The 27,667-nt window shown below is 34.8% G+C and overlaps 4 protein-coding genes across 10 annotated transcripts; 1 reads left to right on the forward strand and 3 right to left on the reverse strand.

Moving 5' to 3' along the window:
* Positions 1-1,153: 1,153 nt before the first annotated feature.
* LOC106391423 (scarecrow-like protein 8) lies at positions 1,154-5,654 on the reverse strand. Of its 5 annotated transcripts, XM_048754162.1 has the most exons (8): positions 3,033-5,654; positions 2,872-2,958; positions 2,587-2,784; positions 2,323-2,472; positions 2,127-2,241; positions 1,963-1,988; positions 1,732-1,886; positions 1,154-1,560 (listed from the first exon to the last, which is right to left on the reverse strand). In XM_048754162.1, the coding sequence occupies exon 1, from the start codon at positions 5,531-5,533 to the stop codon at positions 3,794-3,796; it is 1,740 nt and encodes a 579-aa protein (XP_048610119.1). In that variant the 5' UTR covers positions 5,534-5,654; the 3' UTR covers positions 1,154-1,560; positions 1,732-1,886; positions 1,963-1,988; positions 2,127-2,241; positions 2,323-2,472; positions 2,587-2,784; positions 2,872-2,958; positions 3,033-3,793. The 5 variants fall into 5 exon arrangements, with proteins under 5 accessions (XP_048610119.1, XP_048610116.1, XP_048610111.1 ...); XM_048754159.1 differs by lacking the exon at positions 1,154-1,560 and having other exon boundaries at positions 1,562-1,886; positions 2,323-2,467; XM_048754154.1 differs by lacking the exon at positions 1,154-1,560 and having other exon boundaries at positions 1,562-1,886.
* A 401-nt stretch (positions 5,655-6,055) lies between these two features.
* LOC106359221 (glutathione S-transferase T3-like) lies at positions 6,056-10,040 on the reverse strand. 3 transcript variants are annotated; one of them, XM_048754167.1, is made up of 2 exons: positions 9,421-10,040; positions 6,056-7,969 (listed from the first exon to the last, which is right to left on the reverse strand). In XM_048754167.1, the coding sequence occupies exon 2, from the start codon at positions 7,489-7,491 to the stop codon at positions 6,151-6,153; it is 1,341 nt and encodes a 446-aa protein (XP_048610124.1). In that variant the 5' UTR covers positions 7,492-7,969; positions 9,421-10,040; the 3' UTR covers positions 6,056-6,150. The 3 variants fall into 3 exon arrangements, with proteins under 3 accessions (XP_048610124.1, XP_048610127.1, XP_022548381.2); XM_048754170.1 differs by lacking the exon at positions 9,421-10,040 and adding an exon at positions 8,115-9,020; XM_022692660.2 differs by lacking the exon at positions 9,421-10,040 and adding an exon at positions 8,115-9,020 and having other exon boundaries at positions 7,560-7,969.
* A 7,032-nt stretch (positions 10,041-17,072) lies between these two features.
* Positions 17,073-21,027, reverse strand: LOC106416855 (rRNA 2'-O-methyltransferase fibrillarin 2). The gene is made up of 6 exons (XM_048754198.1): positions 19,044-21,027; positions 18,790-18,885; positions 18,625-18,702; positions 18,369-18,545; positions 18,039-18,107; positions 17,073-17,792 (listed from the first exon to the last, which is right to left on the reverse strand). Exons 1-6 carry the CDS (start codon positions 19,269-19,271, stop codon positions 17,610-17,612), a joined length of 831 nt encoding a protein of 276 aa, XP_048610155.1. The 5' UTR covers positions 19,272-21,027; the 3' UTR covers positions 17,073-17,609.
* A 1,776-nt stretch (positions 21,028-22,803) lies between these two features.
* On the forward strand, positions 22,804-25,723 carry LOC106391379 (protein DETOXIFICATION 16-like). The gene is made up of 8 exons (XM_048754188.1): positions 22,804-23,130; positions 23,693-24,237; positions 24,385-24,471; positions 24,561-24,617; positions 24,727-24,965; positions 25,057-25,175; positions 25,286-25,372; positions 25,453-25,723. The coding sequence occupies exons 1-8, from the start codon at positions 22,888-22,890 to the stop codon at positions 25,537-25,539; spliced, it is 1,464 nt and encodes a 487-aa protein (XP_048610145.1). The 5' UTR covers positions 22,804-22,887; the 3' UTR covers positions 25,540-25,723.
* The last annotated feature ends 1,944 nt before the right edge of the window (positions 25,724-27,667 follow it).

Consider the following 27,667-nt stretch of genomic DNA (forward strand, 5'->3'; position numbering starts at 1 on the left):
TTTAAATAATTGAACTATGAGGTCCATGACCATAAAAGTTACCATATGGTATACTTTTTCCTTTAATTTCCAAAAAAAAGTGTTTTATTATATTCTCACCAACATATTCACTCACGTTAAAACTAACTCATGTTGAGAAATTGACGAATTCTAATCATAATTATCAAACGTATATACCATATAATATATTTGTTAGACCAAAAATGCGTAACCGGCAGACCGAGATTATCATTAAAATATATTCAGAGATATTTATTCCTATAGCTCAGTAAGTAGTAAAAAATGAAAAGTAAGTAATACGTTGCTTCAACAATAAACTTGGTAAAAAAAAGTTTGCTTCAATGCAAAATCACGAGGCTGTGAAAATACTGAGTGTGTAGGCAATTTGATCTTGCAGTGTTTAATTGATTTAGTAAGTAATTAGTAGGCATGATGTCTAAGGATCACCTATCTGTCAAGTTGTTATTTGATACACCACTTCAAGATTCTATTACAAAATTTCATCAAAATCAGTTTTTGGGCATAAATTCTGTAATATTTTAGTGAATATAAGATATTGACAAGATATTACAATGATAGAATATTAAATAACCATAAGATATTTCCCTAAAACTCAATCGCACTTTCTTTTATATTAACTAGTGGCTGGCCTCCGCGCAAGCGCGGGGATTTTGGTTTAATTTGAAATAGACCTAAGTCAACTGATAACATTGCCATGTGTGTAAGGAAATGTTCATTTTCCATCAAATAGTTTAATATCTTCAATTATAATGCTTAGTTTTTAAGTGTTTGTTTTTAAACTTTGATTATGGCTTCTTGTAGGAAAAAAGAAAGTTTATAAAGAAAAAAAAACAAAAAAGTTTATAAAGCTTGATGAGGTCGGCTATTATATATGATAGTTTAATTATGCGATCTATATGAATCTTAGGGTGAAAATAGTTATGAGCATTAGTTGGGCTTTAAAATTTTCGATTTGAGAAAATCACTGGACTGATACGTTAATTTAAAAGTTGTCGTGTTTTGCTGTAAGACATCACCTAAGCTTTTTGCCATTTTGTAGTTTGATAGGCTGTCTAGAAGTTAACATGTTTTACTTTCTGAATATGTATTCCTGCATAAATAAAGGAGAGGTTTGTTTTGCTAAATACGGAAAGACACGTCAACGTTCCTCTTTATTTAAAATAAAAGTAACTATTCACCGAGTAGGAGATAGTTTAAAGACATTACCAAACTTCAGATTCAGAAATAGATTTCACTAAGAGGATGAGCACATATTTTGGGTTGTTTTCTTGAGAAGTGATGGAAACCAAGATTTTTATTTTTTAGCATGAAAGTATTCAACTCTTTGATGAAGTGGGCTTGTGTGTTGTTGTACTCCGAATGCCTCGCCATCAAACCTCTAGAATATGTTAGTCAAATTGTGGTGGTCCTTTTAAAAATAAGACGACATCAGATTCTTATCATATTGAGGTTGATGGCTGTTTTACTATCTGAATATGTATTCATGCACAAAGTGAAACAAAGCCTTTTTCCCAATATGCAAATTCCCGTCAACGTTCCCTTTATTAAAAAAACTTTATTTTAAAACCAAGTAACAGATAAGCAGAAGATAGTTTGCAGATAATTCAAAAAAATAACCAAAGATGGAAGAATAAAAAACATGGAAAATAGTTATTTAAGGTACAAAAGTTAAGTGGGAATGACATTGTTGGACTTGAAAATATTACTCACATGCGCTTGCGGGTGTTCTCATCGTCTCCAAAGCTTGGTGGTTTTGCTGCCTCACCGTCCATTTCTTTCGTGTATGCATCACATGTGAAGTTGCCAGATGCTGGTGGTTGTTCCGATTAGTCGTACACCTGTGGTGCTTTGCTGCTGCTTGCAACCTGAAAAACAGTTTTGCATGTATTTTGTTTTAGAGCTCCCCAGACAATAATTCAATTAAAACTTATATTAGCCAACCTCTGAATGTGTGTTGAGAGCCACATCTTCAGTGATTGAAGAGACGGTGAAGGTTCAGTGGTTGGGGGTGAAATTAAAATAGGTTTAAGTTTAGTGAGTCAATGAGAACAACCTTAACCATTTTAAAAATATAAGATGAATGGAGTGCTGGGGTGGAAGCTAACCTCCTCAAGAGCCATTGTGGCTGCATCTTTCTTGGTCTGTTTGGTCATCTCCGTGTCAGACACCACAAATACAGCATTTTCGTAGCCATAATCTAAAGGCTACTCGACATGGAACCTGGTAAAAGTGCGTGAAGTGGTGACGTTTGTTGATACTTTTGGATTGTTCTACCTTCGAGTGAGTATGATTATTCTGTACCTGATGACTCCAGTGACGTTTGGTGAAACACATCTATTGCACTGTAGTGAAGTCTTGGATTTTTCCAATCTCCTGCTGCAACCAGTGCAAGCGACAGAAGACCTCTTCTGCCGACCAACCATTTTGCTGGAGGACACCGACGATCCTAGCCTTACATAGAAAATAAGCCTTATGGGTCTTAACGGAGAGAAATAAATGACCATTAGTTGGAGAATTCTAAAGTCGTATAGTATTCACAATATAGGATGACAGAGTTATAGTAACCTAGTCGTTGGACTTTGGAGAGGCACTGTGAAGATCTCAACATGTGGGAGGACCTCTTCTGTCCCACCAATACCTCCAAAAATTTTAGGATTCACCGTGATGACCACCATGACAGAGTGGATAGTATAGCCTGAGCACAAATTCCCCGAAAAACTTGTGGCTGCGCCATCCTACAAAGACAAATACAGCATGACCAAACTGTAATTGGAGATAAAATAAGTTAAGGAAAAGAAGAAATAAATGGAGATAAGCATGGAAACTTTGAAATGGCGAGTATGAACTTACAGCTCAATGGAAAAACGGACGACAAACGATTCGTTGCTGCCGCCTAGTTGAGGTCATAGCCTTACATGAAACATATTTGTTCAACATCTGAGAGTGTGAAAAGTATTTTAGGATTCAATTGGATTGGTGAATTTAAAACTGAAAAAGGAAACAGACTCTACCTGGGAGTTATAAGTTTGTATTTGCAAGAGCGTGGAGATCGTCAATGTTGGCCTTGGTAACATCTGTCTGGACAGAAATAGCATCGGAAGCAGACATTTTCAACAGTTGAATGAAAGATTAGCCGGTTGAGAGACACAATAAGCGAGTAAGCGATGTTTGATTCCCGATCATGGCATCAATTATTTACAGAGATATCGATAGAATGAGAAGAGAGGGGGAGCTGAAGAGTTCCATGGATTTTTATTGGAGAGGGAAGGAATAAGGAGGTGAACCTAATCAAAGCCAAAAATAGCATTGACTGGTGAAGGTGATACGACAAAGTGGAGAGAATTTGGGTTTCAATAATAGACGTAGCTTAAAACAGGCTTATTTAGGTCTTTATGTGGGGAACTATAAATGGGTTCGGTATTTCTATAAAGTTGGATGGTTCGAGGCCCATAAAACAAAAACTCTTGATGACGTGTCTAAATTATTGGTTCTAAATATTTTGTACTATGTGGCATGCCTAAAAAGCTTTAAAAATAATCCCTTTTATATAGTAGGATAAAATCTGAAAAATCCCCTTTCTTTGTTACATAAGCTTTCCTACCTTTCCCTTTATTCATCCAATCCTCCATTTTTATATATTTGATACACTTTAAAATGGAAAATCACAACGATAGTAATATTAGTATATCCCCAAAATTAATAACAACAGTAATAATATGGTAGTCATAAGAAGCAAAAAAAAAAAAAATCAAAATAGAAAAAGATTGTGAAGCTAACGCCAAGCGGATGCGACAGCGAGTGTCCGTCCCATCCAACCAAAGCACACACCTCCGTCATCCTCCTTAACGGTAAAACCAGAGTGCACTATGTTTCCGTTACCGAGTCGACTCTTCATCGACTCAGCTATCTTCTCACTCACTGGCATCAACTCGAACCCTGCCATGCTCATCCTCATCCTCCACTTCCCAAACACCTCGCACCGCTCGATCCTATCAATCCCTTCGCACGCCACAGCGTTTATCAGCTTCCTGCCAATCCCTTCCTCCACTTTGGCACGGTCCAAGTTCGAACTCGCCACGGACGACTCCACCGAGTCGAGCAATGCACCGTAACACGCACACGCCTCGCTAACCCGCCCCAAAAACGGCGCGGTGTTCGAATTCATCTCTTGCTCCACCAAAGTCACAACGCGCGGCTCGAGTCCTTTCACGCGCCGGAGAAGCGCGTCTCTCGGATTCTCCATGCACACGCTTTCGTCAGGGACACGGTAGAGCTTGAAAGCCAAGTTCACCGCTAAAGGCTCGTCGGGACCGCATCCAAGCGACTCGCGGCTTATGTCGCCGAGTCTTAAACTCGCCACTACTTTAAACCTTAAGGAGACACCGAGTCGATCACCGAGTTGGCTCAAACGATCCCCCACGGCTTTCAGCCTCCTCTCTCCACCGTGGTTCGTCACGGCGGTGATCTTAACCACCAGAGGTTTATCATCACCGCTCCGGCGCGTGGAGAGCGCGTGTAGGAGGTTAACGTACTGTCCCCCATCACCGATTTCGAAATCGACGACGTGCATCAGCACCCCTCCTCCGTCGTGGTTGTCACCGGCGGCGTCGAGAATAGCGAGATTAGCCGCCATGAAACCTAGTTTGAAACAAGGAGACAGCTCGTAAAGCAGTTGAGTGGAGATCAGATGCTCCTTCCCATACAGCTCCGTCGCCGTCGCCGGAGAAGGAGGAGCACGACTCTCCTTCTCCGCCGGATTAATCCGCAGCCGAAGCGCCGTCACCATGAAATTCACCAGCCTCTCCTCGGAGTTCGTCTTCTGATTCGGCGTCGGAGAAACACACGCCAGAAGCTCCGCCGCGATCTCCGTCTTCCCCTCCGCGACCGCAGCCGCGATTTCCATCACTGTTTGCCTCGAACACGTCGTGGAAGGCGAGGAAGCAGAGCTCGGCGAAGAGGACAAAACCGGAGTCAAGACCCTGTGAAGCCAGTCGCTGTTCGAATGTGTGATGGTGGACACGTCATCACCACCGCCTTGTGCGTCACTCTCGTCGTCATCCTCTAAAAGCTGTTTCTCGAGCTCTCTTAAACTGCTACTCAACATGTTCTTTGAATCCTCAACCCGGTTTAGGTTCTGAACCGGTTCAATACTCGAACCGTATCCCATTCGGATCCCAACCAAATCCGTTTGATGCTGCGTCTGAGACGAACCACCGAACAAACCCATATCGTTAACGGACGTGAGACCGATCGTCGGGGATTGGAGGTTCTGGAAAGTTCTAGGCTTCACTGACCTCAGAAGAAACGCGTTGACAGCTGCTTGTTGCTGCTGAGCCGCTTGAAAATCAGCTAGAGTGCGTTTCCCACCGGAGAATCTGTTTCCGGTCTGATCAAGGAATATTCCGGGACTCTGACTCCTATACGTCGGCTGAGGATTATTGTTCACGACGGTTCCGAAGCCTCCAGGGGTAGATCTACCATCACCACCGCCGCTGGGGAATCCAGAAACCATTTTTATTCTTTCGCAAAAGCGCAGAAAGAGAGAAAAAAAAAGACGAAGTTGGTTTCTCTTATGGTCTTTTTGAGATGGATGATAGTGACGAAAATATAAAAAGAAAGAGTAAATGGCTTTACTACCGTCCGATCAGATATTCAATTTATATTTTTACCCTTTTAGAAACAAATCGCAAATAGTTTTTCTCTTTCATTCCACCGTTTTGTAAGTGAATGTTTTCTCTCTGCTCTGACATGTCATTTACGAAAACACGAGACTGACCTGATCTACGACTATTATTAAGACACGTGTCTTTCGATCGTAGTTCTGTGTAGTCGGGTTTGTGATCAGTCTCTAAGAGCAGCATTAACCCATATACTCATATGGGTCTCTTAATCATTATTTAACTAATTAAAAGCAAATAAGAAACTCATTAAGAAACGCTTTAATTTTGGACCTCCAATGGGAGTCTCTTATTTAAAGGTTCTTATTTTTTAAAAAATTAAAAATTTATATAAATGAATTTTTTTTATTAATTAAAACATTATAAAATATTACATTTTAACACAGAACTTTAAAAAAGCATACAAACAAAGATAACTAAATTAAACGAGAATTAAAAAAAAAATTGAAGCTCAGTTGTTGTCGTCATCACGTCCAAATTTACGCCACATATGTTCAACCAAATCCGCCTTCAGTTGCTGATGCATTTGTCTATCTCGAATTTTAGTTCGAACACCCATCATATTGGCAATATTCGTAGGCATATCTGTAGAATACGTGAGATCGACATGTGAACTTCCGGTGTCTTCTCCTTGGAACTCTGAAACATCAGATAGAGTATAGCTCCCTCGTTCGTCTTCCACTATCATATTGTGGAGTATGATACAAGCTCTCATAATTTTCCCAATTTTGACTTTATCCCAAAAAAGTGCCGGATTTTTAACTATGGCAAAGCGAGCTTGCAAGACTCCAAAAGCGCGCTCGACATCTTTGCGGACAGCTTCTTGACGTTGAGCAAATAAAACCGCTTTCGGTCCTTGTGGCATCGGAATAGATTGGATAAAAGTTGCCCATTTCGGATAAATACCATCAGTGAGATAGTAAGCCAAATTATACTCTCTTCCATTGACATAGTAAGTGACTTGCGGAGCTTGACCATTTATTATGTCATCAAAAACAGGTGAGCGATCAAGAACATTGATATCATTTAAAGTACCTGGAGGTCCAAAAAACGCATGCCATATCCAGAGATCATACGAAGCAACCGCCTCTAAAACGATTGTTGGTTTACCCGACCCACGAGAATATTGGCCTTTCCAAGCAGTGGGACAATTCTTCCACTCCCAATGCATACAATCGATGCTTCCTACCATCCCGGGAAATCCACGATACTCTCCCATATCAAGAAGACGTTGAAGATCAGCCGGTGTTGGTTTTCGTAGGTACTCATCGCCGAACAAATTTATTATTGCTTCCACAAAATGCTCCAAACAAGACCGAGCTGTAGTTTCACCGAGCCGGAGGTATTCGTCAACCGTATCAGCCGCACTACCGTATGCCAAGAGACGAATGGCTGCTGAACACTTTTGGAGTGGTGAGAGACTAAGCCTTCCAAGACTATCTTTCTTTTGGCGAAAGAAGTGAACTTCGTTGGAGAGTCGGTCAACAATGTGCATGAACAATGGCTTGTTCATTCTAAAACGTCGTCGGAATAGATTTTGAGGATATGTAGGAGTGTCACAGAAATAATCTTTCCATAACCGTAAATCGCCTTCTTCACGATTTCTTTCGATATATATGCGTTTCTTCCTTTTCTTCCTTTCTTCTTCTTCATTAGCATAATCATTGGTAAAATCTTCGAAAGTTTGATCGAAAGTTTGATCGAAATATTGATCGAAAGTTTGATCGAAATATTGATCAAATTCATCATCATCATCTGATGCCTCAAAAGGGTTATGAGAACCAGATGCCATTGACTTGCTTGAAACGTAAAATTTTGTGTATAAATTTTGTGTTTAAAAAATGTGATAAAAATAAAGAGGAGAGAAGATGAGAGTGGTTATGAGAAAGACTTGTGATCACAATTATACAGGATCAATATAGTTTACGGGAGCTTGAAAAGTAAAGAAGACAACTAGAGAAGGGAAGAGATGATGAGAGAACAAAGAGAAAATGATGACAACTATATAGAGAAGGTGACTTATAAAATTAAGTTGCATACAGACTTGTGACTACTACAATACAAGAACCAAACGTTATACACTCCCGTGACTACTACAAGACAGACTCCACTCCTTCACTCCCGTGACTCCCGTGACTCCACTCCTTCACTCCCGTGACAACAAGACCGTGACTACTACAAGACAGACTCCACTCCTTCACTTCCGTGACAACAAGACCGTGACTACTACAAGACAGACTCCACTCCTTCACTTCCCGTGACAATGGAACCTGTAAAACCAAGAGAGAGAACCAATAACCAAGGCAAGAACATAAGCATTTATATAAACAATCAACAGAGTGCTCAAACAACTTAGACTTAGACAAATTAGACTTAGACTTATTAGACTTAGACTTATACTAACATTATCTTCACCTAATTAAACAACTCCTTGATGAGTTTCTTTTTCAAGATTTCTTCAGACTCATCAAGCGGCTCAACTTTTGCAATTAGCCTATCAAGGAGCTTCATTTTCGTCAGCTCCTTTTTGTTAGCCATATCCTCCTGCCTGATGCTCCACATACCCGTATACTCAGACAGCCTTTCCTCTGCCTTTCCCTTCTTACCATTGGCCTTAGCTGACTTAACACCCGGGGGACGATCAGTCATGGATTCAGAGGCGTGAGAGGCTGCTGATTGTGCGCTGTTGTCGAGCTTCCTCCTTTTACAGGCACTCTCCATTTTAGAACTTGACAGGTCACACCATTTTTGATCGTTCCGAATCTCCTTCCACGCATGTTCGAGAGTGAATTTCTTGTTGTGGTTGTTGAAGAAGATCTCATGGGCGTGCTTCAAAACGTCATTATCGTTTTGCCCGCTGGTTCTCTCTCTGCTTGCAGCTTCAAACGCGCCACAGAACTTCCCAACTTGATCGTTGATCTTGTGCCAATGCTGCTTGCAGTGACTGGACTCCCTCCTTTCACTGGCTCCAATCTTTGGTGATGCTGCGAAGTACGCGGCAATTCTCTGCCAAAAAGCTCCAGATCGCTGCTCATTCCCTACAATGGGATCCTTACTAGTGTTTAACCAAGCGGATATGAGCACTTGATCGTCTGTAGGCGTCCATGTTCTTCTTTCTTTACGCTCTGCAGGGGTCTCACCGAGATGAGGAACCTGTGATGAAGAAACATGGACACTATCTTCCCCTAACCCAAACGGAACGTCTTGTTGGCTATTGAGAAGGTCAACAAAATTTGAAGGATTATAATCCATACCGAGGTTTTTGAAAGAAAAGCTAGAGAAGAAGAATGAAACGTTTGACAGATGAAAAGCTAGAGGAGAAAGATATGTCTTTAATAGATGCAAGAGAAGAGGTGACAGAAGAGAGAAAGCAAATGAACATTTCATCTCCATAACGTACAAGCATTCATCACAGCCAACAAATTAGAGTTGACATTTAGCTAACAAGTGCATTTACTCTATCTAACCATTACATCAATTCTATCTAACCGTAACCAAGCGCATTCATCACCATCACTAATAGCATTAACTCTATCTAACCATTACATCAAGCGCAGTCATCACCATTACACAAATCGCATTAACTATATCTAACCATTTCAAAAACGATAACCACAACCAGATTCACAGTTAATCAAAGCAAGCAGATGCACATTGAATTCATTATCAATTCCTTTCATATCACACATCCTAAAACTTCTATCAGAGAGAAATGATTTACCTGTTTTGCAAGTGTAGTCTTTGACGCCGCTGAAATGTTGCTTGCCCCTCGTCTTTGCCGAACTTTCATATCGCTTGATCCGAAGTGTAGTCCTCGTATTTGACAAATGAAAATGTATCAGTTGTGATCCAATAATGAATTAGGAGACATAAGTAGTACGTATGATTCAGACATAAACAACCAAATCAAAATAACTAAGACAGATTCAGGTTTGATTTCGATTTACCTTTCGGTTTGATTTCGTCGACGAGAGCCACCGGCCGTAGAGAGACATGCGGCGTCGTCGGAAAAAAAAAACAGATGCGAGGAGAGATCAAGAGAGAGAGGCAGAGTCGTCGCCGATCGAGAGCGAGCCGCGGAGGCGTCGACGATCGAGCGCGAGGCGCGGAGGCGTCGAGGAGAGTCGGAGAAACGACTAGTCGTCGAGAGGGGCGCCGACTGATTCCGTCGAGGAGAATCAGAGAGACGGAGTCGTCAACGAGGAGAGATCACAAGAGAGATGGAGAGATTCGATGGAGAGAGAACGAAGCGGATGAAACGAGGATGGAGCCTCCAAACACCAACACCTGTCCAATTAGAGACGTTTCCTCTGTCCCTAAATTAAGCGACGTTGTTTCCTTAATTACCTATTTTTCTTTTTTTTTAAAGCCAAAAACATTAGCAACCCCTCATTAGAACCCCGGTTAATGCTGCTCTTAAGTTTTTACTCTCTTTGTGTTAAAATTGAGAGAGTTTGGCTTCGAGTACTTGTGGCCTTGTGGATATCCTCAGTTTCCATCTTTACTTTTCTCTTTCGCTTTTGTCTAATTAACAAGATTACCGGCTAATCTGGGTAGGAGTATTCAACACGTGTCGGTTATTTATTTGCACTTGCTTATGAACCAAACGAAAAAAAAAGAAGCTTTTCCCCCCTTTTTTTTTTTATAAAGAGGTGTAGTGTTTTTTTGTTTGTAACTGAGAGGTGTAGTATTTTTGTTACCTTAATTAAATTATTTAATATGTTTATATCAAACCCGTTTCAAAGAAATAAGAAAAATATATGTTCTGAATTAGTTCGAGTAATAATTTTTTTCAATCAAAAATAACAATAGTTCTTACAGTTACCAGCATAATACTTCTTCTATTTTGTAAAAAGTTAACACAACGAACTAAGAAAAGTATAAAATATATTAATAGATTTTTTATTTATTAGAAAAATAATTAAATATAAATAATTTAAAAAGTTATTGGTTATTCAAAAGAACAAAAATATACAAAATTACATTAAAAATAAAATGATATGGTTTGTGAAACAAAAATAACAATTTTGAAATAACAATATATACGAAATAGAGGAAATATTTTACTGCCCTAAAATGTTTGTGGGAATCAGACTATTACAAAGTAGCAAATGTGAGAATCTTTCATATATTAAGTTACAAAAAAAAATGTTTCATATATTTAAGGTTTTATGAAAGTGTTTATTTTTAAGGGTAAATATGAAAACTAGTATCAAATTTGTGGTAATATTAAAAAAATCGGGAACAAATAATTTCCCTCTTAAGTTCTTTATTAAGGAAAAAAAATAAAAAAAAATGTATTTTCATTTTATCTACACACCTAATATTGTATCTGTAAATGTGTACAAAATATCCGTGACATAAAATAAACACAATGTTGTTTGTATTCTATGAACCTTTAATAAAGCCTTAAAATCCTTAAAATACGAGAAAATAACAAAAATATGCCACTTGGATTTCAATTCAAAGTAGCCCTAGATTTTCACATGCAAATGCGATGTTTCCGTCTCCTATTCTTCTTTTTACCTCTTCCAATAAAACACGAACACTATCATCGTGCAACTTTATGTCCTAGTAAGTAAATTATTTTTTGCATATTAACGCAAAACTTATGATCTTATATGGTCCAGATTAGGTTGAATTTGAATACGAATAATTCAAAAATTATTAAAAAATATTTTTTTTATTTAAATAATTATTTAATTTATATATCTATTAAACAAAGATATAAACGTCGTCTGCTCCTTTAATAAAACTTTATACTTAACTATATATGAAAATATCCATTTAATAAAAGTAAAAATGAATAGTGGCACGAAAAGTGAGATAAAATAGAATTCATCCTTGACATATAAGTTTTAATCAACCCTTTCATCAACCATTGAACTAAGGGTTTCCAGAAAGTTTTATAATGAGAATTGGTATGTTGACCAATAATGAAAATTGTTTTGGAATTCCATCAAACAATGATCTAAAGCTTTCTTGTAATTCTAAATCACAAGTATTTTTTTATGAGCAACATGAAAATCACAAGTATTAAAATATAGAACCAAACCATAAACTTTTTGACATTTCTTAGTAGGTTGCGTGAAGGCGAAAACCTAATGAGTAGAATTTCCTTTAGCAACCATATCATCCAAAATACATTCCACCTTAAATTTTATTTTAAATGTTGAGTTCTTTTTTTTTTTTGTAACACAAATGTTGAGTACTTTAGTTTATTTCTTAGACGGTTTCTTATTAATTTAACATAAGACATGAATAGTACTCTAATCACCACGTGTTCTACTTCTGCCTTGCCAAACTCGATTCTTCTCCACCATATATATTAATTATTAACACAAAGTCGCAGTTCCAACTAATTTTGTTTGGTGTTAAAGGAGTTCCAACTTTATTGGTTGTACTTGTATGTGTATAACGTAATCTTCTTCGTGCATTGCAACGCAATATTGGTTGGTTAATAAATGCAGAGAAAAACATAATTAGAATTACTATATGAGAACAACATTTAAACATGCCGACTTTTGGTTATTATAAAAGGGCCATGTAGACTACTAATATGTTCCAAATCATTTTCAATAAACACAGTGTTAAGAAAAGACTACTAATAGTCTATCACCCTAAAGAGCAAAACAATAAATTTTGTAGCATTTACAACAACAAAAAAATCGTTGCATTATTCGACTTTCGAACTTTCATGGTTTGGACTTTACTGTTATTTACATTATATATATATATATATATACAAAATGGTTAATGCTATGATTCTAAGATGAAACATAATAGTAATGTTTAGAAACAAGAAAAGAAATTTACCGGATGAGATCATTTTGGTAAAACATTCTTAAACAAAAAATGAAAGAAGATACTGTAGATGCACCTGCAACAACTGCACATCGGAAAGGCAAACCCCAAACCAGAACCAGACCTAAATATAAATATAGAGCTGAGAAGTGAAGATTGTGGAGCAGACGACCCGAGCCCAAGATCAAAACCATACCACAACAGAGAGTCAAGGTATTACTGAAACTAAAGTCGAAGCACATGATTCTGACATGTACAATTCTGTTGCTAAAGATCTTAACACCAGTCCGAGAAGAACCAAACAAAACTCATTTAAGAAAAGGAAACTGGCTTGTCTCGTACGCGTCTAAGCCAACTGACTGTTTTCGGTGAATCGCAATAGACTACAAAAACTATGATTCGGATAGGCATATCAGAATTTATATCTTCCTCAAACGCTATTTGATATTTACTGTAATGGCTAGATGCTCTTAAAACAACAATGCTCTTAAACCTTACTACTCCAAAGTAACTTTATAATGTACATAAACCTTTATTCTGAACAACAAATCGGTGAATATAAAACCTGCTATATTAAAGGGAAGGACTATTAATCTAAAAATCATAATTCTGAAAATCATTTTTATTACAGGAATGAGCAAGAGAGCTTTTTACTATTGCTTCGCCAGTGGACATATTATACAGGGACATGACTTCTGAACATAGAGCTCCTGTAAACAATATGCCCATGTCGGTGATTGTTTCAAACGAAATGATGGTTCCCTTCTTAAAATTTACCATGATACCATTGAATTTTATCTATCAGTACATGGGTAATTACTTAGGGACTGCTAGAATCATACATTTGTTTGGTTTATCTAGCAAATTACTCCTCAAGCATTTTTAAAATGACAACTTTTATGAGTATGCTTAGGTGTCACCTTGAAAGCGCTTTTCAGCCCACCTTTTTTAATGGACTAATTTTTACTAGGATTATTACAAGAGTACCATTGAATTGACCACTCAATACTTCAGTATATATAACCAAATTACAATAAATAATCATTTAGCTATTTCCTTTAATATTTGATCATTTAATGTGTTCTAAAAGACACATAAAACATGTAAGAGCAGCCCCATTAGTGAACTCCATGAAAGGGGTTCACAAAGTATTTTTTTATTATTATTTTTTTTGGGTTGATTTTTGTTTTTAAAAAAAAAATATATATATATTTTTTCGGACCAGTCGCGGGCCGCCACGTGCCGTGGGGCCCGCGCTACAGTGATGAACCAGGTTCACTGGGAAGGGGTGGAGAGAGACAGGTTCATCACTATTCCTTATTTTAATATTTTTTTTTTTTGGAATGTATGTGAACCCCCCCCCCCCCCCCATAAGTTCACTAATGGGGGTGCTCTAATGAACTCTACCTACATCATCATCACATTATCCCTATATATTAATCCTCGAGCATTACAATATGTTTTCGTAGCCATGTGTTATCACTATGATTATTCTTAAAATCTTTAGAAAAATTAGTTGATCCATATAAATATATATTGTACTTTTTATTAAACTAACTATCAAATTGATTAGTAGTGTACAAAACAAGATTCTTAATTTTTCCTCAAATAAAAGCTACGGAATTACCTAATATGATCAACATATATATGTCAATTAATGATTATGAATAATGCATATTTGATAATAATTTTTGTATCCTTTCTTTTTTTTGTTTAATTTTATATTATTAGAAGAAATTAAACAATCACATTAAGGATATAATAAAAAAAATCGAATGTTTTCTTATATCTTATACTTTAATTATTTTAAAACGACTATAAATTACTAAAAATGGTGAAAGTCCCACATTGAAGATTTTGTGATCAATGGTTTAACTTTTTTTGTTCAATCAAGATACAAATGATCATAAATCGTATGAATATGAAGTCTCATTAATAGATATTTGTATATATATCATTTAAATTAAATTATATACTATATAAAATATATAAATATGTTAATTTCAAATTTTGCATTGGAATATTTTAATTTTGAAATTTGTATTGATAAATCTCATATTACAAGTTTTGTGATTAACAATTTAAATTTTTGCTACAGCAAATACACAAATGTTAATAAAATCATATGAGTAGGAAGTGTCAATAATAAATACTTATATTAAAATATAATATATATATATATATATATATATATATATATATATATATGTCAATATCCCTTAAGTTAATTATATACCATATAAAGTAAATAAATTGATTGTTTTGATTTATTCACCAAAACCATGATTGTAAATAAACAAAAAAGTATTGATTTTGATTTATGTGTTTACTCTGATGTATATAATTTTATGTATACAAACTATTTTTTAAATAGATAGTTTTTAATATGTTATTTGATCATAACAATCCCAGAAATACACTTCTTTAAGTAATTTTTAATATTGGAAGCACTATATATATTATTTTATTCAGATTAAATATTTTAGTCTTGATTTTTATTCCTAAAATGCTTTTAATGAAATATCATGACAAGATTCCAACCACCTCCTTTTGAGTTTGTTCGAAGAATGAGAGATTTGATAATTCGTCTAATATTTGTTTCTCCCTAATACCATATCTAGCTATTATAATTATAAGAATAAAAATTTTGAACTATTTATTATAAGTTTTCTGGTTTATCATTTAATAAATTAAACAGTTCTTACTTTATACATAGTTTATATATACTTGAATGGTAAAGTATTATATATATATATATATATATTTGTTTATCGGTACACTCTTAAGTAACTAAATCTCAAAAGCGTAGGTTAATAAAATAAGTAATTTGTTTTTTGTTCTCGAATTAAATGATTTTTTTACCGAAATGGTGAATATATACTAGACATGTATTTATATTTCGAATCTGCACTTATATTCTATAACAGCTTGATATATTATATTTAAACACTAACATGTGAATAGAGTTTGCCTTTGATTTTCTTCAAAAAAAATGATTCTTAGATATGTATCTGGAGTGAAACTAATTTTTACAGATGACAATCTTTTTAAATTGATACTTATGTAATTCATCGAATTCACAGAAGAAGTTAAAAAAAAACTCATATCAGTGAAACAAAAACGAGAATGAAAGCACAATCTTAAAGAGGTAGAAAATGAAATCACTTATGGAGAGTCAATAGTAAACAAATCGGGAGCAGAAACCTAATCCCATTTTGTCATTTTACAATCGATATTGCCTGTCTGGTTTTTGTGATTTATGTCAGCCGTAAAACTTAATTTTATTTTATGCATATGAAGTCTTCAAAATAATTAAAATAAACTGTAATATGTTAACTCTTCAACAACAATGATATATTTAAGAGACCAACAGTTGTATTAATTATTTTACAATCGATAAAAATTGTAGTATTACAAAATGTTAAAAGCATGAACAAACATTAGTATAAAAAATTTACTCTGCGCATGCGAGTGGATTATCTTCTAGTATTGTCTTATTTGAAATTACAAAACTTGTATTAAAATTGTATATCGTAGATTAAACATTTGGTAACAATATGTCACTTCATTCTAACAATATTGGTGGCCTTTGAATGCCAACAATAATCTTCAAGAGTTGCACATAATTTGGAAAGAATGATGTTTTTTTTCTTTTTGCAAAATAAAATGATTAACAAAAAATCAATTTTCTTTACTATTGAATCAGACATGTAACATAATTTAAAAAAAAATTTGCATAACTAAGATTGCACATAAATTTATAGTCAAAATATGTTAAACTGGTAAACATCAATTTGCTAATTAATCTAATAAACTAATAAATGATAATAAAATTTTAAACATATATTTATCAACAAAACAAAATTAATTTATTAGTATTGCTTTACTTTTATATTTGTTAATGCACATTTACAATTAATTCTAATATATATATAATATATATATATATATAATATATATATATATATATATATATATATAATATAATTACATTTAGTTTTTTTTTTGTATATATGATATATTAGTTTTTTTGCATATATGATATATATATATATATATTTATTTAATGGTGATATATGAATAATTAGTTACTAATATATTTTAAAAGTTTTGCTGAAAATACTTTTATACAGAAATTTTAACTTTTAAATTGTGATATAAAAGTTATTAGTTACTATATTAAAAATTTCTTACCAAAAAGTATAAATTATAAAAGTTATTAGGTATTACCATATTTAAAAATTCTTACCAAAAATATATAAATTTTTATAAAAAAGTTTTACATGCCACAATTAGATTGATGCCTTATCACTATTTTTTATATCCATATCATCTTTTTGGTGAAAATGAATATGGTGATAAAACGAGTATAAATCACTTTGCTGATAAAAAAAAATACTGACAAAAAAAAATCATTTTGCAACTAATGTTTAGGGAATTGTAGAATATTATTATAAGAAAAATATTTAGTATGCAGATATAGTCTTCTGTTTATCTAGCATCTGCAATAATTGGTATAACCATAGTTCTCTTCTTTTCCGTGCTCACCAAATATCAACCACTTCTATGAGAAAACTCAATGGCATAGAGAGATGATTCATTCCTGAAAATACATAAAGCAAAGATGGTAGAGTCACAGTAGTAAGACGGTGAAGAATCTAAGAACTAATTAGCAGAAGGATAACACCATAGATTAGTAAAAGGCTTCAGTTACAGGACTAACAAAATTATACATGAGAGACAGTGGTTTAGAAGCAGCACTGTCTCTAGAAATACAGAGGCGTATGTACGTGTATTTCTTCTTTTCAAGTGTGACTATATTTTTAAGTAAAACAATAGATAATCAAGAAGAAGAAAATGGCTCATTCTATAGGTCAATCATGTAAATAAATAAATCAAATTATCACTTCAGAGTAAATTCCATTTTAATTAGAACCAAAACCATGAGAAAATATAAATGAAAATCCAACTCAAAAATGCATATAAATGAAATCCAACTCAAAAATGCATATAAATGAAATCCAACTCAAAAATGCAAGTTAAAATTCCTACCGTCGAGATCATATGTAATTCAAAAACTAATTAGTAAAAAGACTGATTGGCTAATTAAGAAGCAGTAGCAGTTTTCTGCTTTTTAGGCATGCGATATCCACCAACAACACAAGCATGGTCACGCTCATAAGGCTCAAGAGTAATCTGCTCTGCTGGTTTCAACTCGTCCGCTTGTAGCTTCTTCACTTCGTTTGAAAATACCGTTTCTGCTGGCATTGTTGCGTCTATACATTTCGCCTGAAAAAAGAAAAAAATAAACAATCTTAATATTTAAACAAAACAACGTGCTAGTGGTCAGGTGGCGTTCAGCGTCGGTAAGCGAACTGAGTTTGAATCAACTACATTCAGATATTTCTAACGCATGGCCACCAGTGATATAACATTCATTCGCCGGGGAGGGGTTTACTGTTTTTTTTAGTATTTAAACAAACTAAAAGAGAATGTGACTTGATTTGAATCAGTGGTTGAAGTTTTGTTACTGACCTTTATTGAGATCATATAGTGACCTCCAGCTTTGAGAAAGAAAGATGCATTGAGACCTACTATCCTAGCCTGCATCATATAGACATGAATCTTGAAAAAAAAATAACTTACTGCAAGAAAATTCATTTATAAAAAGATTCAAAGTAGCTTCAAAAAAATGGAATTTGCATCCCCCATGGAGGAGAATCCGCATCCAGGATCATCATATGCTGATTTTAAATGAAAACTTTTCTATGCAGGCATACAATAGTATATTCAATGCAATATAGTGTGATGCTACTAGTAAAGACTTAACTCTTGTACGGTACAATATGTAAGGTAAATCCAAACCTGATCTGGTTGAGCAACATCAGCGAATATGACATCAACCATGCTCACAAGCATTCTGTATTTAGCAGGATGTCTAGCATCTTCAATGATTGGAACCACATTACGTCTCTTCTTTGCCATGTTCACCAAATCTCTTCCACTTCTTGGAGAAAACTCAACGGCATAAACACATCCCTCCTACCAATCATTACAGCAAATATAAGCAAACATTACAAAAGAAAAATAAATCGAAGGTTAGGATTTAGGGTTTACTTACAGGTCCAACAATATCAGAGACATGAGATACAGAGGTTCCAGAGGCAGCACCAAGGTAAAGAACTTTAGCGCCAGGTTTCTACAATTTCAAGAACCAAAGTATTTATAATATTGACAGAATAGCTGTTGTTAGTTGATGTTTTTTGATGAGTAAAATGGGACTTACGATCCAAATGTCATCAAGACCACCAAAAATTGCGGCAGCTAGCTTAGAACGGAAAGGGTTCCAAACTCTGTATTCAACCTTAGTTCCATCTTCGTTCTGAAATATTCAAAAAAAATTAACTGACTACAACTCTTTCATGAAGACATATGAACAAGACCAGGAAATAAATCATCCGGTTTTAACACATCTTTGCATCAAATAAGAAAGATCAATACTTCAAGACTTTCAAGTATCCATTAGAGAGAAAACCATACCTGCACAGAGATTCTCTTCTCATTGTAAACGGATTCACCAGGAACCAAGTTCTTAGTGAGAATAACTTCATCTTTACCCTTACCAATGAACACTCCTTCATGTCTGTGAGGAGTCACTATCACTTTGTTTCCTCCCTTCATTCCTCCGGGCCCACTTCTAGGGCCTCTTCCTCCGGGCACTCTTCCTCTGGGACCTCTTCCTCTGGGACCTCTTCCACCGCCTCTCATGGCACTTCCTTCACCTCTTCCACGTCCTGAGCATTAACCATATGCATAAAGGGAAAATAAACTAATCAGAAGACGTATGATTAAATCTCCTATTAAACTATTGGATTAAAGCATTGAAGACTAAAACAGTCTCCTAACAATCAGGTCAGCTAGGGGTAAGGTTATAAATTTATACACCCAGTTTAGATTAAACAAAACCCTATTTAATATAGGTCAAACAGAGTTATTCTGGATTCAGGAACAAGAAAAAAAGGCTTTTAGGGTTCTTACCTCTTAGGGGAGATCTCATCTTTGCTATAGAGCGAGAGCCAAGGAAGCTGAAAAAGACAGGGAAACAAAACACAAAGAGAACGCAGAGGAGATTGGTAACTAGGTTTTATACTTCTCTTGGAGTTAGAGTTGGAATAGGAATGCTTCTATTTCTCTTCCGATAAATTTGGAAGGTTTCTATTTATCTCAATACAATTTTTTATTAACAATTTTATTAGGCGGTTGACTAGGATTTGGATTGCTTGTAATGCAAGGGAGCATCTTGAAAAACGAAAGCCATTAGGATTGTTTTCCTATATTTGATGAAAGATATGGTCCCAGTGAGAGGGTTTGGTACTCGGGTCAACTCGGCAGACATGTTCAACATAGGGCATAGACTCTGTAGGACTTAGAGGTAGCGATTCTAATTTGCGTTTAATTTGTGTAGGTTAACGTTCTATCTAGAGTCGGATAGTTCCTTGGATAAGTCTAGTTTAACCCTTAATGTTTTTGAGAACTGAGTCCCCGTTGAGTGTCTTAACAAAAACATGGTCATCCTCTACCTCGTGCATTTGGGGAATGTGGGGACATGGAATCTGACCGTGGCGTAGAGCGATACAATTCCAATGAGCCTGAACTAGTAGCATATGCTTGCAATTGGTCAAATAGATCAACAATGATTTTATGAGATTGTTACATTATCGTAGCAATTATTATTTATCAAACGATGAAATATCCAAACACAAGACATTCAAACATTCAAACACGAGATTTTATGAGTACTTTATATATTGTACGAGATACTCGATATTGACTTCCTATATACAAGATATATGATATATTGTTTAGAATATATCCAAGATAGTCTAACGGCACCAGTGACTGGTAACCATCATAAGAACAATAGGAACGGATAGGAAAGGAATGAATAAAAATAAATTTTTAGGAATGATAAGGAATGATGGTTCTTTATCAAAATTAATAAGGAATTGATTTGTTCTATAATTCTCTACAAATAAAGGAATGAAGAGGAATGAAAAAGAATATTTTTTCCTCATGAATGGTAAAATGTTTAAGGAATATTAAGAAACATAAGGTTTCTTTTCATTTGGTCACCGGTCACACCCTAAGAGATTGAGGAAACATATTCATGGAAGTCGGATCTGTTCAGTTCCAAACCGGTGTACTTCGTTGAAGCAACATGAGAAAACTCAGAGGGAGCTGTGAAAGTAGGTGACGACCACCAAACAACCCAAGACACATATCGGATTCGGAAACGTACAAACCAGCCTTTCCACTGTGTGAATAGTTGAGGATCAATGAAACTGGGTCGAATCAAATTGTTGTTCTCTTTGACAAAAATGGTGAGAGTTGCGATCTGAAGAGAACACATGGGAGTTATGGAGGACTGACGAAGAAGACTCGTTTTTAAAAAAAAATAAAAAAAATTTAAACGACATCGTGTTGGCTGCAGTTACATCAAATTCATGTATGTGATGAACTAACTTTGAAATCTAGGTATAAGTAGACTTCTACGAACTCTTTAGATATGAATAATCATTTTTCTACTTTCAGGTTCACCTAATAGTTTAGGGGTTGTCCGGAATTTTCATGGTAGAATTTTGTTGGATTTGGATTCGTGTAGGGCAGAATTTCTAACTCTGAAGGTTCTCAACTGGCCACGAGAATTCCCTTCATCCATTCTTGCACACACACGTATCCTAGCCGCATCATTAATGTATGTCTGGGCCATAAATTTGGGCATGGTCTATCGCCTATAGTCTTTATTAATGCAAACGTTTTATATAATTAAATTTACAACTGTCGACAGAAAATATATTAAATTTACAATTAGTTTATAAATATAGCTATATGTTGATGAAAATCAAATGGGTAGTCAATTCTATTAAACTATTTTGCATTGGTCTATGTTTGTTTTTAACCTTTTTACATTCAAAATTAGTTAAATTATCATTTAAACGTGGTTTTCAACTATGAACAATATTTTACATGCTTTAAAAAAAAACCCACCGAAGACTATAATTATAAAAACATCAATATAACTCATCCAATTTTGTTCAAGAAAAAAAAAACTCATCCAATCATATGATTGAATAATTATTTATTAACTAAATTTTATATGAAATTTTCAATAAAATTAAATTATTAATCATAATATTTTATCATGCACACTATTGGTGGGATTCAATTAAAAAATGAATCCAATAAATTCTGAAATTAAAATATTAGCTAAGTCATCTTTTCTACTCTTAAAAATAAAACTAAAATAAAATAATCTTTTAACTTAATCAATTTTACATTAGTCTATGTTTGTTTTAAATGTTTCACAGTCAAAATAAACTAATACTTTATTTTTTCAATTTTTTTTTGATGAAATGTTAAATTTATTTAACATCAAAGGATAAAATGTTTATGTACACAAAGAATCATAAAAAAAGAAATTCAGAACTATAAATCTACAAGTGTGCTCTAAACCAAAGCTGTAGAAAGCCTCTCAAACGTGGCTTATGTTTGTTTTAAATATTTTTGTCGATTTTGTAATGGTCTAAAATATTTTACATATTTTGACTAAACAACTCACTCGATGATGCAATAATAAAACATCAACTTTTATCTATTTCACCCTTATATATTATTATAATATTTTTGTAAATATATTATAAGATTCAACTAAAACTTGATTACGCTGACGCTATGCTTTCTCTTTTTTACTTTTATTTTTCAAAAATGAATGATAACATATACAAAAATTAGATGTTTGAACAGAAATAGAATGACACAAAAGTAAGATAAATAGGATAAAGAGGAATGTAATATAAGTTTTAATAATTAAACGTCTGATTAATCGTATGTGATTAAACATTTGGTATTTATTATGCTTTCTACTTTTATATATATATGCTGAGTTAAAAATATTTTTTATGAAATAATTAAGTTATCCTAAAATATAAGTAACATTTTTAATGGTACAGTACATGGTTAAAAGTTAATGTTATGTAATAATTTTAAACTAGTAAATTAGATAAATTAAAATATAGTCGAAAATCTGAGTGGTGGCATGGTGATTACATTTGTATCACTATGCTGCATCACCTTCTCTTAATCGGATACTACAGTTAACCTATACATAATTAACTAATCACCACGCACCGCACATGGATAGTATTTATAAATATATCACTATTCTACCTGTCCTCTGTAACGCGATATTACAGTTGACCTATTTAATGTTAACAACTATAAAATTACTAATCCCCACACGTCGCACATGGATAACCCCTTAAAAACCAGGCAAGAACGTTGTTACCCCGTCAATATCATTTGCTATTTCTCTGCATAAATAAAAATGAGGGAAGGAGGAGGGGATGTGTTGTCATGGCCTCTTCTCAAAGATCAAGAAAAGAAAAGTAGTGTGAAGGAAGAAGTGAAGAAGCAGCTATGGCTATCGGGTCCGCTAATGGGAGTGAGTCTTCTTCAGTATTGTCTACAAGTCATCTCCGTCATGTTCGTCGGCCATCTTGGCTCTCTTCCTCTCTCCACCGCCTCCTTAGCCACCTCTTTCGCATCTGTCACCGGTTTCAGCTTTCTCGTAAGTTTTCCTCACATTCACTCTCTATAGTTATACATAGATCTCATATTGATTTCTTGCTAAATAATGTATCTTAATTTCTTAAAATCCTTACGTAAGAAATAAGGAATAAAGGTCGAAATTAGAAACTTGATTAGGTAACTGGAGATATTGACTTCCAAAAAAATATATAATATAGTATTCAGCTTTAATGCCACGTTGATTGAATATCAAACGCGTAGACATCTTTTCTGCCACTCAATTGAATTTAATAAATAACAAAATATATGTCATTCTATGGAAAAAAAGTGAAAACGCCCAGTAAACAAAATCTTCTTGAATGATTGCTCAGATCTGTTGTTTTTCTTTCTTTCTTTTCCTACCTAAACTCAAATGAATTTAATAAATAACAACATATATGTCATTTTATGGAAATTTGAAAACGCCAACAAAATCTTCTTGAGTCAACAGATCCAAATTTTAAATGTACAAATTAGATAGAGTTAACAAATTGCGTTGACTGATTATTCGTAAAGCAAGAAAACTATACTAAACTGACCTTTCTCCATTTACTCATGAACAGATGGGAACAGCAAGTGCGTTAGATACACTTTGTGGCCAATCGTACGGAGCGAAGAAGTACGGAATGTTGGGGATACAAATGCAAAGAGCAATGTTTGTTCTTACACTACTATCTGTTCCTCTCTCCATCATCTGGTATAACACAGAGCACTTCCTCGTCTTCTTCGGGCAAGACAAATCCATTGCTTCACTCGCTGGCTCCTATGCAACATTCATGATCCCAAGCATCTTCGCCTACGGTCTACTTCAATGCTTAAACAGGTTTCTTCAGGCGCAGAACAATGTGTTTCCTGTGGTCCTCTGCTCTGGAATAACCACTTGTCTTCACGTCCTCCTTTGTTGGGTCTTGGTTCTGAACTCGAGTTTAGGGTTTAAGGGAGCTGCTGTGGCTAACTCTATCTCGTATTGGCTGAATGCTCTTCTCCTATTCTCCTACGTCAAGCTATCGCCTTCTTGCTCACTGACTTGGACCGGTTTTTCTAAGGAGGCTCTACAAGACATCATCCCTTTTACGAGACTAGCTATTCCTTCTGCACTTATGGTTTGGTGAGTAAGAAAAAAAAAAAAGAGAAAGACTTTTACATGGCCAAGGCAGTATAAATACATATATAAATTAATGACTCAGTTACACTAGGGAATCTCTTAACTAGCAATTCTTATTTATTTTTCTTATATAATGTTGTTTGAGTGCAGCTTGGAGATGTGGTCCTATGAGCTTGTTGTTCTCTTATCAGGTCTTCTTCCAAACCCAGTTATTGAAACTTCTGTTCTCTCAATCTGGTAAGAACAATATTCTTATCTTCCTGATTTAAGAGTATTTAACTAAATTTTGGCGTGACAAAATTGAGTAATAATATATTCATGTGCAGCGTTAACACATCAGGAATAGTTTGGATGATCCCGTTTGGTCTTAGTGGCGCTGCAAGGTAGGTTTTGTGTATTAAATTCAATTTCCTTTAAAGTCCTTGCAGCACCAAAGTTAAACATCAAACTTATTACACAAAACATATTGAATTTCCTTTAAAATCCTTGCAGCACCAGGGTATCAAATGAGCTAGGAGCAGGAAATCCAAGAGTGGCTAAGCTTGCAGTGCATGTGGTCATTTGCTTAGCAATTGTAGAAAGTATAGTGATTGGATTGATTTTGATAGTGGTAAGGAATCTATGGGGAATGGCTTACAGTAGTGAACCAGAAGTAGTCAATTACATAGCCTCGATGATGCCGATTCTCGCCTTAGGCAATTTCATAGACAGTATTCAATGTGTTCTCTCAGGTTCATTTTTCCCCTTTGCTTGCAATCACTGGCACTTGGTTAACTCTGGTTATCACTAATTATTTTTGTTGATATTTTACTGTGTTAATAGGGGTCGCTAGAGGATGCGGGTTGCAGAAGATAGGAGCATTGGTGAATCTTGGCTCATATTATTTGTTTGGATTACCTTCGGGATTGTTACTTGGTTTTCACTTTCACTTTCGTGGTCGGGTAAATTACAATTAAATAAACTCATATTTCAGATTTCGTTTCACCAAATTAACCGATTAATTTTAACTCTAAACAAATAAAAATGTGTACTAATCATATTTGACTTGAAGGGGCTTTGGCTTGGAATCATATGCGCAATGGTTGTTCAAGTTATATGTCTTTCACTTGTCACCATCTTTACAAATTGGGATGAAGAGGTAACAAAAAAAAAAAACTTTGTTGTTCCCTTTTTAGTGTTTGCATCCATATGATTAATATTTGATAATTTTATGGATAGGCCGAGAAAGCTTCAAAAAGAATTCAGTCTTCTTCTTCAGATGTGAAGGATGCTTTAACCGATAACGACTCAACTGTTGTCTTCTAAGAAACCTTATAACTATGGAGATCACTAATTATACATTTTGATTAATTTGAATAAAAGAATAAATGCTTTCTTTGAATATAACAAGTCCATGGTTGTCACTTATATATTCTTATTTTTTTTGTCACTTCACTTATATATTCAAAATATTAAGCTTTTTATTTTAGAAAGTGAAAATCATTATATCTTTTACTAATTTTCATATTATTGTATTATTATGTTAGATTTAAATATTAGGTTTACATGACTTTTCGGAATCAACCTAGACTTTTGTTATTCCGACTGGCTACGACTCATTGGGAGTGATTGTTCTAGTCTTTCTATTAGATGCTTAGGGCATTGAAGGTTGTGCTTTGATCACATCAAGATACTAAGATGTTTGTCTTAGATGCTCAAGTCTTTCTATTAGATGTGTAGGGCATTTAATTAACTCCATAGGAATAACTATCTAAATCTATACTATTCAGTAAACACACAAGAAATTTGAAAATTGTCACCATCTCAATCCACTTTTTTTGGCACATATACGAACCAACTTCTAAAGATTATCTTGAGAAGAAACAAAAACTCTCAAATGCTTGTACTGGAGGAGCTGCATAAGGAAATATTCGCAATTGAACTAAGAAACTTACAAATGCAAACTGGTGCGGACTTAGAATAGGATCCTAAGCTGAGATGCACCAAAGACATCACTAACCTCATCAAAACAGAGAGGGTTCATTATGAACACATGTTCAGAAAATCTTCTAATTTCCAGATTGTATATTTGTATAAGTTTTAATTCAGTTTATTATAAATATTTAACGGAGACATGTTGACAATGGAGTTCGGGGTAGTGGTTACTGAGTAGATTAGCGACAATCTGGTCAAAAATATCGTTTATATTAGAAGTAAATGGGGATCAGAAAAAATTACAAATGCAATGCGAGTTAGATTATCGAATCGAGCTCGCAATACAAAGAATATCGAGATCGCTAAGTTTATTTCTTTAAGTTTATCGAGAAAAGTCGGTCCTTTCGCTTCGTCGATTGAGCTCATCTTTTATAGCCACAAGATAGTCTTGATGAAACTAAAACATCTAGTCGTCCTTGCTAAATGAAATCACATCTAGCCACATGGACGTGAGCTCGTCACATCGCTTTTGTTGTCATATTTTGTCTTCTATAGAACTGAAACTTCTCTGTTTTCGGACCTTTGAATTCAATGGACTTTTTCTAAGACTGGAAGGAACAATAATAAGAGAAATTTACCTTCAAAGACACGTTTTGAATTTTCAATTACCTATTAAGACACTTTGAGTTTGGAAGACACTTTTCCAAGTCATTTTGTCTAATTTGCCCTTGAACTAGATATCAAGTGTTTGACTAAATAATAAATTATAGAAACATTTTTTTTTATTTTGCATCCATAACTTAAAATTCTCAGATCCCCTTTCTCTTAACCTAATTTCAAACACAACTTTCAGATTCATCTATCATCTTTGACAATTACATTTGAACTAGAGCACCATCGTCTTCTCCATCACTTTCAGAGACAGTTTGCTTTTCCGAGACCGTTGTGTTCATTAGAGGTTGGCGTGTTCTTTCTACACAGTCGTCTTCTTGCTGGATCTTCCTAACACCAAAACCCATTCTTTCTGGCTCTTCTATCTAACATCCAAGACCAAACACGAGTCTCGCTGTCTCCTCCATCTGATATCCATTGTTTGTTGTTTCTGAGATTATTAGGGCGTGGCTACGTATCTGTGGACACACAAGCACATGTGGGGGGTTTTGGTTGTGGATGCAATGTTGGGTAAGGACACAAATGTGTGGATACGTATTGTTGGATACATGAACTGTGGTTGGGATATATTTTGAGGATTTGGTGGATACTTAGTCGTGGATACGCAATTTCCATGTCTATGTCGTCACTGACCACACCATCATTGTCCACATCTCTCTGTGTCTCCATATAATGTTACAATTTTTCAATTTTTATCCTGAATTATACAACATGTACGCACTCCCCTATCTATGCTTTCTTATCTACACTTCCCCAAATCATAAACCCCAATCCACATAACCCATATCCACACATCCATTAACCACCTTTGATTTCTCTACGCTTTCCCTGCACTGTTAGAATCAAA

This window comes from Brassica napus, chromosome A2 (assembly GCF_020379485.1).
Source record: "Brassica napus cultivar Da-Ae chromosome A2, Da-Ae, whole genome shotgun sequence".
In the NCBI taxonomy this organism is placed as follows: Eukaryota; Viridiplantae; Streptophyta; class Magnoliopsida; order Brassicales; family Brassicaceae; genus Brassica; species Brassica napus.